The 10,694-nt window shown below is 40.2% G+C and overlaps 1 protein-coding gene across 1 annotated transcript in view; it reads left to right on the top strand.

Moving 5' to 3' along the window:
• RGS22 (regulator of G protein signaling 22) overlaps positions 1–10,694 on the top strand; it is a 106,316-nt gene that overhangs the window by 70,131 nt on the left and 25,491 nt on the right. The window contains exons 18-19 of the mRNA XM_025210727.1: positions 8,351–8,545; positions 10,413–10,505. Coding sequence (XP_025066512.1) covers positions 8,351–8,545; positions 10,413–10,505 — 288 coding nt within the window. The remainder of the gene's footprint in view (positions 1–8,350; positions 8,546–10,412; positions 10,506–10,694) is intronic.

Raw genomic sequence — 10,694 nt, 5'->3', positions numbered from 1 at the left:
CGGCAGCCCCTGCCCCAGCCCCCCTCACTGTGGGGGCCTTGATCTGTCCCCCCCACCCCTCCCCTTCCCTTCCTTTTCCTTCCCCCTCCCCTTCCACCATACCAGACTTACCAGCTGGAGGTAGCTCTCCGCGCAGCCTGCGTATGGAAATCGGATCAGTATAGGCCAATATGCATCTTAAAAACTGGCTATTGGTATCGGCCACAAAAATCTCTATCGGTGCACCCCTACTGATAACCCTCATAACTCTTCTTTACCTGTGGCAGGTTAGGGTGTTTAAATGTCTTTCTGCAGTATGCCTTGTAGTTGTGCGACAAGGCTGACTGTCTATGTAACCCTTCTGTCAAGAACAGGATGGCATCAACAAGGGCTGAATTCCATTTAGAGGTTATATGCAAATCTTCTATCTTGGCTCAAGTCCCCACCCAGAAACCTGGGAAAATAAAAGCTGCTTAGGGTGTTCCAATGTGAACAAACCTCCCCACTCACAAGCAATATTAGCTAAACTAAAACAGGGTTTATTAAAAGTGAAGGAAATGGGACAACAAACAGCCTTAGGAAAAAAACTCTTAATAGTCAGTAGCCCACCTCAACCAACTAGTAACAGTTTATCACAGTTAATGTGTTCAGAGTTCTCTCTTAGTCCCATACAAGATGAATTTGGCAGCTAATGAAGCTAGTGTAGTACTAGTCCAACCTTTCCTCTTGCTTTACTGCTATTGGGGGGTACTGCACTGCCATTGCTGCTGCGCCTCACCATTCCTACAAAGCCCTGTTTCTAGCTGCTGATGCAGCCCAGCTTTCTATTACCTTGAGCAAGCTCAAGGATTTCAGCTTTTTTAGAATCTTTTAGATATTAGTCTCAACCTGATCTACTATGTGTGCTCCAAGCATTTCAACTGTTTTAGAAACAAGTGGGTAACAAGCCTCAACCTGAACCTGTTACAGAGGTTTGTATATCATGAGTACTCTTCCCTATAATGGTTGATGACAAAGTGCAATATCATCCCACAGGATAGCTCCTGGAAAGAGTTTCCCCCAAGCCTCCTTTGTCACCCCTGAGCTGAGGGTCCCCTCACCTTAGACCTCCACACAAGTCACAGTACATACTTCCCTTGGCAACCTTTGCCCCACGTTGGTACCCGTATAAACTTTACAGTTTTAGAAAGGAAGGTCAGAACACACAAACCTAACTCACCTAGCCCCTTACATTCAGACCGTTTCAATGCAGTCTAAGTGAGTTACACAGTTAATACAAGCACAAAGAGTTCCTGCTCCATTAATCATTCCTATCAATATGGATATTCAGGTAAGGGACACAGTTCCCAACTGTCTGACCAAGCACACCAATAGGGATAAACAGATAGGCATCACAAAGAAGCATAGAACAACAAGATTTCTTAATAGGGTTACATGTAGTTTTAGGAATAGGTTAGACAGGGACTTGTATGACATGATTTATATAGAGATGATCTTGCCTTGAGCAGAGGTTTGGACTAGATGACCTCTGGAGGTCCCTCCCAGTCCTACTTTTCTATGATTCTATGATAATAAGAATTAGTAAGAACTAATACATTAAGTAATTATTATTGCCACTTTTGGACGATGTCCAGAAAACATAAAAAGGTTTAGGGATCAGCTTCTGATGTTAACATGAACATGGGACTCAAAGGCAGCTGTGATGGACCAAAACAACCTGAGGGAGCTACCAGTAAAGCAAACTAGGTGCCCTTTTGTCCGTAATTTCACCTTCCTTTATGCATGGTTTATAGGGAGATTCAGTAGTTGGGTTCCATTAGGAAGAATTGAGTCAGAACTGTCCAACTGTTGGCTGGTGAGGGGAGGGTATATGACCCAAGGGCCCTGGCAGCTGCCTTTCCTGTTGCCATGCAGTGGGGGAAGCCTGGGAGGTCATGTGCTGTCAGTGCTGGCTGCACAGTGCTGCCTGCAGGGGAGGCTGTGTGCCACGGGCATAGCCCATGTTGCAAGGGAGATTTGGGGGGAGGGGGCAGGGCGGGGAGTGCCCTGGTAGCATGTGGCCAGCATGGTGTGCAACCCAGGGGCCGCATACTGGCCCTGCCTGTGGCCCCAGCCATGCTGAAGTTGGACAGCCCTGAATTAGGCTAAAGGGGCTGACTCTCATTCATTGTAGGATTACTGGTTCAGTCCCATTAACCTCACACTAGACCTATATAAAGCCTGGTAATCTGGAAGAGTGAGGGTAGGGTAGGGTAGGGTAGGGTAGGGTAGGGGCACAATGTGCCTATGACTTGCTGCTTTATGCCGGATCCAGATGCATTTCTCCGTTCTTCTGTGTGTCCTCATTCAAATGTTCTTGTCCCTGCGTTAGAAGGAAGTGTTATAGTAACTCACAGGTAACAAACACTGAACTAGTCTAAGTGGCAATGATTTTGAGCTTTCATTCTATTCCTAAAATTCAGGAATGTGATGTTTGAGAATCTGTAAAAATTTTGTGTCAGTATCAGGCTTAGATCAAAATTTTCATACCTAGATGCCTACATTTTTTACTTTTAGCTCCATATTTAGGCACCTAGCTATTAGAAACCTGTTTTAACCTGTTTTCCAGAGGAGCTGAGTGGCCACAAATAGCATCAAAGCTGATGAGAGCTGCTGGTACTCAGCACATTTGAAAAATCAGATCATTTTACAGGGCCAAACTTAGGGACCAAACTTTGAAATTTTCAGTCTAAACTCATTCTTTGTTGCCCTGAATCGTGGAGTCATCATTTACATCAGTGTAAAGTGAATGTAAAAAACTGCTGTTGTGATATGGTTGCATTTTATACCTACTTTGTACTCACTTTCTCCTGGAGTTAGCGGTTCCTTAGTCAGTTTTCTTTTTCTTATTTCCAGCCCTGGCCTGGTGGTGACAGCAGAACATCATAAAATCAGTATTACTAGGGAATTGCAGAAAGCTACATACACATAAGCATTAAAGTAAATACATCAAAACGAAATACGTGAAACTGTTCCATTAGCATAACTAACAGCTGAAATGTAACATAACAAATCAACACATGTGCTGCGACATTTGGTATCATTCTTGAGTTTGCCTTTTAAGGCTGCACAAAAATTATTCTTGTTTTCGTTGGAACACAGATGAGAGTCAAGCTGAATCCAGTTTAAAGGGCCTGCTTATGGAAAACATGCCTTCCCAAATTTTGTGCTCACCTTTGGCACAATGAGACAATTATTCCAATTACTCCTAAGAGGATGCCAATGAGATTCTCGTAGCACATTGTCATATTTGTTTTGCTATTTACTACTAAAAGAAGAGACCTAGAGTGTTTCATAATTATTCTGCACATGATTATTAAAAGCAAGAATAAACTTTTATCACTGTATATACTTGTTCAGGGTTTCTTAGGTATCTTAATCTTAGTTTTATGATAGATTAATATGCTTTCCAGGGTGCATGACAGTATGTTCAGTGCAAGAAAATAAAGTGAGGATTTAGTGTAATGCACTTGAAAAAAAAAAAGGGGGTACCAGTAATCATCCAGAAATGTATGGCTAGTAACTATTCAGAAATGTATGCAGTTATTTCACTGTAAACACACATGTTGGAGTGTAAAATGAATTGGAAAAGAAAACCAGGAAAGAAACGTACATTGCAGTCTGCTATGAAAAATAGTTATTTAGGGTTAGAAAAATGTTAGACCATTATGGGAAATACTGTATTTTAATACCAGAGTCAGATTAGATAAAGAGAGTTATCATTATCATGAACGTGTTGAGGAACAATACAAGGAATTCAAATTTTATTTCTTTTGTGTTTTATGCATAACCCTAATTGTTCTGAGATTATATACCAGCTCGGGACAAGTTCAAACTAAAGCCCAAGACTTTGCACACTCTTGAATTCATAATCCAGATGTAGATCCCAATCTGAATTCCCAAAAAATTTGGTATCGTCAGATTTGCTCTGTTATAAATAATTTCAAGATGCAAACTATGATCAGGATTCCAGATCTGGGGTTTGGTTTGGACCCATCACTAACTTTTATACATTCATAGAAAATACGTAGCTGGAAGGTAGGAAAATTCTTTCTATGTTTCACTGAAGGAACAAAACCCTGAATAAATGAAGTTTGGTGTGCATGAAATTTTACATGAACAAAGATTTTTTTTAACTTTATATTCATTTGATTTAAAATGTTTTTCTTTTTTTGTAATGTGCAATATAATAGTCTATTGATTATTTAGGACACTGGCCAATATAGGAATTACACTCTTCTGGTGAGAGTCTTGAAGCTAGAATACTTTCCAGTGTTGCTCTTCCTAGGCATGGAGAACAAACAAGGCTACTGATAGATCCATCCTTTAAGAGGATACAATATGCTCTTCCCTCTGCTTCTGGCTGACTCCACTGAGCAGTGCAGAAGGTAGAAGGGTCATAATTATCAGCTCTTTTCTCTCCTTGGAGGTGACTAGCAGCATTAGAAGTGAAACCTCACAGTCCTTACATTCAGGTTAGTGTATGTCTGTAGTTGGGACTAACTGCTGCACAGGAATACTAAGGTTACTGTAGTCTTCTTTCCCCCCCTATCCCCTATGTATCTACACAGGCACTTCAGTACATTATGGTCCTATATTTTGCATGTGGGCTCTCACATCATGGTGGTGGGCATAATATAAAAAAGCAAAAGAATGTCAAAGATATAAATACTTCAGTGGCATAAATCTCTGTAGTTTCTTTGAAATCAATGAAACCATGTCTATTTATACCACCTGGCGATCTGGCCCTTTAGTAAGGGAAAACTGAAAGAACTCTTTTGTACCTAATTTACACATGAAAACTATGTTGTCTGGTAAGCAGTGATGGCACAAAGCGTGCCTTTACTTATGCCCTGATTCGACAGCAATTCTGCATGTGAAACAGAACTGAATTGGGTGGAAGTTCTACATGAAGAGTAACTGCAGAACAAGGCTGCTGTTGCAAAAGTAGTGAGTTCAGGTCCTGTAAATAACTTATGGTAAGCCTGATTACCTACGCAAACATAGATTTGGTTTTGCCCATTTCTAACCCAAAAAGAAATCTAAGCAGCTACATTTCACACACATAATATCATGTCAGAGAAAGAATAGTTCCATGCAACGAATGTGATTTTTCTTTAAAGCCGTGTTAGAATACTGCTAGCCTTTTAAAGGAGAAGCTTTAATGTATGAAATACATTAAGACATAATTTGGGTCCCCTTTGCCATTTCACAACTCCCATATGTAGTTTTATGATTTATAACAAGTGGACAAATGTAACCCGAACACTTTCTAATTTCACTTGAATAAAATGGCTAACTCAGTTTTAAGATGGCTATTTTATAGATACCACATCTTTATATGGTTGGACTGTTTCTTTTTAACTTGGCTTTTTTACATGAGAAATGTTTTGGATTAGATAAAATATGATGTAATTATAACTTTATTAGTTTTAGGGTTCTTCATAATAACTTCCAAGGTTTGACATCACTCTGTCTAGTTGGTGCTGTATCTGTTAAATTTCAATTTATTTTGGAATTATCTGAGGGTGGCCTAATTTATGACAGAACTTGGTGGGTTTCTTCAGCTAGTGTTCTACCTATGGGTTTGTTCATTCCCCAGCCTTGCCCTTGCACATGGAAACCTTTATTTGTGCTAACAAGTAAATGGAACATACTAAAAAACAAGTGCATCTAGGTCTTCTACGTTGCAGCCATGTAGAATAGGGATGTAATTCTGCCTGGGAATTACAGACTGTGGTCATTAAAAAATCTAAATGTAGGATTCCAGTCATGAAGGCTCCTTGAGTGTTAGCGTGGAATCAGGAGATTTTAAAGAACCCCTGATAAATTTATCAAGTTATTTGGGCCCAAAAAAAATGGAATTTTTTTGTCCTTTGTTTTTTCAAATGGAGAGGCTGACCAACCCCAATATGGTAATCTTTAAAAAATGTAAACTATTCAAATATTCCCTTTCTGTGATAGTCCCAAACACGCAAATAATTTTGCTAATGCTTGAAAAGCAGAAGGTAAAAACTGATCTGTCAAACTGAGTGATAGTAAAGAAGAGGCTCGTATTGTCGACTGATGTAAATTGTGGTAGCCTTGTTGAAATTGGTGAGCTATGCCAATTTATAGCTACTGAGAATATAGTTCCAAAGGTTTTATTGGTTCTTAAAATTTTTTTTTTAGCTTTGATAATACAAAGTCTTGGTGATAACAAAAGTAAACTGTGCTCTAAAATTATATGAATTTTACCAAAACAATGACCCTTTTTATTCAATTTTGTAGTCAGTCCAGTCAGAGTTATATCGGCCAGAAGAAATTTCTATACTACAGGGGTGGCCAAAATATGGCCTGTTGAGGGATTCTATCCAGCCTGTGGCAGGTCCCTTGGCCGCACCTACCCCAGGCACGGGGAACAGCCTGGGCCATGGTGCAAGGGGCCAGCTTGCCACTACCAGGCGTGAGGCAGGGTGGGGACAGCATAGCAGCTGGACCTGGCTCTCTGGCAGCTCCCATGGCAGTGGCTCACTCTGCCTGGCTGCTGCTGCTAGTGTCTCTATCCTAGCTGCTGGACCTGGCCCCACTGCCTTGGCACCCTGGCCCATTTGCCCCACACCCACTGCCAAAGGCACTGGATAGAGCAGGCAGGCAGGTAGGCCCTCCATGAAGACCGTCCCAGGACCCTGCATGCAGGAGACACTTGACTGGGTGGATGGTATGGGCTGTGGGGAGTGGAGTCTGGGAGTGGGGCAGGCAGGACCCCAGCCGGGATTGTGGAGTGGTGACAGCGTGAGGCTAGGGCAGAGCTGTGATCTGCTCCCCACATGTCCCTCCCCATGGAACTGGCACCCCCACACCTCACCATGCTGGGCCAGGTCAGGACTCTACAACAGCTCCCCAAAACTCCTTACGTGGCCCTCCATCCCAAATAATTGCCCACCTGTGCTGTACTAACTGATGTTTCTGGTTTTTCCGTTTTTTTCAGTGCTTGTATTTGAGGTAAATTATGGATCATTTTAAAAAGGAAATACAGATGTATGTCACTGTTTAAACACATCATTATAAATAAATAAAAGTTTGCCTTCTCTGAAGACTTATCCTACAAAAATGAAATGCTCTTAAGACAGAAATATCTTTGGGGCTCATCTCCTGACTTCTATATTGTCAAGTGGTAATCTCAAGAGCTTTTCTGTGATTATTTTATAAAAAGGCCATTAAAATATTTTTCTTGGGAAGGCCTTAGGGCTCAATTCTACCCTCTTATTACCTGACGTGGACCTCTGTACCATGGCAAGATCCTACTGAAATTGGTGGGGCTCAGCACAGCAGAGGATTCTGTGTTAGATTACAAAGCAAAAATGGAATTATTTTAAATTTGATTTTTATGAATTTAAACAATATTGAAAATGATAATCTTGCATTTGACAGACCAAGAAGTAACTATCTTTTCCAAAATGTCCCAATTCATACATTTCCCCAAATCATATACATTTCCCCAATTCATACATTTCCCCAAATCGTATATTGTGTGATAGATTAACACATTAGGTTATTATTAAATGTTGTAGTAATAACAAACTGGAAGTCATGCACAAAAATCCATATTTGTTGCTGCTGTTGTGATGTCCTGAACATAACTCAGGATCAGCAGGTGTGTTTGTGTAGGCATTATGTTATATATGATTTTGACACCAAGGCAACTTTTAATAAGTGGAAACAAGGAAGCCATGGAGTTGTGACAGACGCTATGAAGTTTGTCTACACCTGCATTTTCGTATGCCTACACTTGATGCATCTTCACTTAAGGCAATTTAGGCATGTGACTACATGTGGATGCACTAATATGCATTAAGGCACACACAATTTAGGTGTGAATAGCTAAGTTGCATTAGCACACGTGCAGATGCGCATTAACATGGTGTCTGTCCATTGACGCACACCACGTTAATGCACATTAGCAGTTTGCTATGGATTAGCAGTAAGCTAATGCAATTTAGCTATTTGCATAAATTTGATATCTGCTTTATGCTCAGGTATCAAATTTATGCTCGAATAGTCTAAACTTGCCATTTTTAAGGGGCATTGAGAGCATGCACGTGTAGATGTGTGCCCTTAATGCACCTTAAATATGGATAATATGCATTAAATGCACATGTGTAGACACACCCTATATTTTGGAAAAATTAGTAGCATGGAAGGAATAGAGAAATAGAGCCAATGTTGCCAAGTGTGCAATTACTATAGAAAAGCCCCAATAAGTTACCACCCCCTTCTTCAGCTGACTTATTTGCTGTGGCCATTAGAATGGATGGTAATTAAGTAGCTGCCTTCTTCTATTTTACTGCAGTTTCTTTATGCTACTTACATTGCTCCTTCTGCCAGTATGGACATTGGACTACAGCAAAATAAGAAATATGAGATCTATCAGAAAATGGAACCACCTTTTGAGGATCTTTTTGACTCAGCAGAAGAATATGTCCTCACTCTTCTGCTGGAACCATGGATGAAGATGGTGGAAGTAGATAAATGCATTTATGAAGAGGTAATCTAAATAGTGCTAGACTGTGCATGTATGTGGGGCAGGGGGTGGCTTAAAGAGGGGAGCAAGATTATTGCAAAGCTGTTCCACCTATCCCTTGGTCAGTCCCAGTCCAGGGCCCGTCACATTTTCAGTTATTGGGTTTGAGGGATTACAAGGGATTCCTTGGTATGCCCCAGTAAGGGAAAGATGAGGTTATAATTCCCTCCTATATATATGCTCTCTTGATGTAGTGCACTGGAAAATCAGTAGGCATCCTTTTCTCTCTTCCAGCAGTAGATAAAGGTTTTCTTCTTGTGCGGGAAGCAGAGATTCCCTGTACCTTCATTGCTTGTTTCCCATTTGCTTGCCAACACAAAACAGCATTTGTTTAGCTCCTAGAAAATGAGATATTTCCAACAATAAAGATGAGCCTAAATCACCTGTTTGAGGTATGGCCAAAATATTTCTTTAAAAAAACCCCAAAACACTAAATCCACAATTTATTTTTTATTACTCATTCTCATCTCACTTCTGTTTTGAGGAAAACGAGGAGTAATGGTCACAGACTCCTGCAAAACTGTTTCAGGCTCAACATCAGGAAAAACTACTTCACAACTAGGGTGTCCAGACTGTGGAATAAGCTCCCTCCAGAGGTGGTGCAATCACCTACCTGGGAAATCCTCAAGAGGAGACTAGATAGTCACCTTGCTGGGATCACCTGACCCCAGTTGTCTTTCCTGCTTTGTGCAGGGAGCTGGACCCGATGATATTCTGTGGTCCCTTCCAGTCTTACAATCTGTGCATCTATGAATCTGTCTATGGTCTAATTTATTGTTTGTGCAAAATGGACTAATATGATTTTCCAAGTTGTCCCACTGTTTCTTGAAAAGCAAAGAAGCCAAAAAGGGTTCTGTAACCTTAGAATACACAGTGGTCCAAAAACATTCAGCTACTATGATGCTGAATACAGTATTCTTTATCTAGATAGAAGCCTGATGCATATTAACCTGGAAATTGTCCTTCCTCTTTTATATAAACTCTTGTATAATTAAATCCACAGTTGCAGAAGACTGTTTTCCATGGGTTATTACATTAATACAGTCTTTGGGCCCACTTGTAGTTAATATTGTAAACCAACATTTGAATTTTCAAGTTAGTATATAGATGAGGCAAACTGTTATTTATCTAACTGCTGATTTGCACATGCAAATGCAGGACTTTTTTGTTACTATGGAACATATGTATGATGCTCCAAATTATGTTAAAAATGCCAGTCAAGAAAGAGTCCTTGCCCTGAACAATTTACTATCTAAAAGGAATAGCTAGCACAAAACAGACCAAGGGAAGAGTCTGTTATGCGAAAGTTGTCATTTTACAACTTTCATCTTGACCGATTAGATTTTCTCTTGAGGTGTATATGTGCATATGTCTGATATGAGTGGCACGTTGTCCATGTGAGTATCATTTCCTGATAAAAGCTGCAGGTCTAAGAACTGGATTACTACTACTCATGGCAGGCATGCTGATGCATGTAATCCTTTGGCAGGTGTGGTCAGGTGATCTTGAAAAGTTCATGACAAGGTAATTTAATCTTTTCTGTTATGAAGTCTATGCCTTAAAGGTATAACTATGTCATACATGTTATTGCATAGAATGCCATTAAGATTCTGTACAGATCTGAAGTCAAATTTTATTTCACCACATCTTTTAATTGAATCGTCTGCCATAGGGATGCTACTTAACATGATATTTTATCTTCTAAACATGTGTCTCATTATTGGCAAATGTGTTTCTTTTCTACCCACTGTCACTGGCATGTTGCCTGTCCAGCGCTCCATCTTTCTATAATGTGTACTGTGGGGATGACATAAGATATTATTTTTATTAGGTGGAGCTGGTAGAAGAAACTCGACAGCTGGATTCAGTGTACTTTAGAAAGTTGCAGGCTTTGCATCAAGAGAGTGTTTCCAAAAAGGATGAGGTAAGAGGAGCACCTACTAGTAAAAACAAACTCATTTTCTATCAAAGAGGGTTAACGCTTTATGTATCAGGAATGAAAAGACTCTCTGCAACCGATGTGGGGGACATTCATTCATCCATTTTAAAGGCCATCATTTTTTTTTAAATAATGAGTCCAGTTCTGCTCTCATTTATAGCTGTAGCAGATCCA

The sequence above is a fragment of the Alligator sinensis genome, unplaced genomic scaffold, assembly GCF_000455745.1.
Source record: "Alligator sinensis unplaced genomic scaffold, ASM45574v1 scaffold974_2, whole genome shotgun sequence".
Classification (NCBI taxonomy): domain Eukaryota; kingdom Metazoa; phylum Chordata; order Crocodylia; family Alligatoridae; genus Alligator; species Alligator sinensis.
The sequence above is the reverse complement of the archived record's forward strand: the minus strand, read 5'-3'. Positions and strand labels throughout refer to the sequence as shown.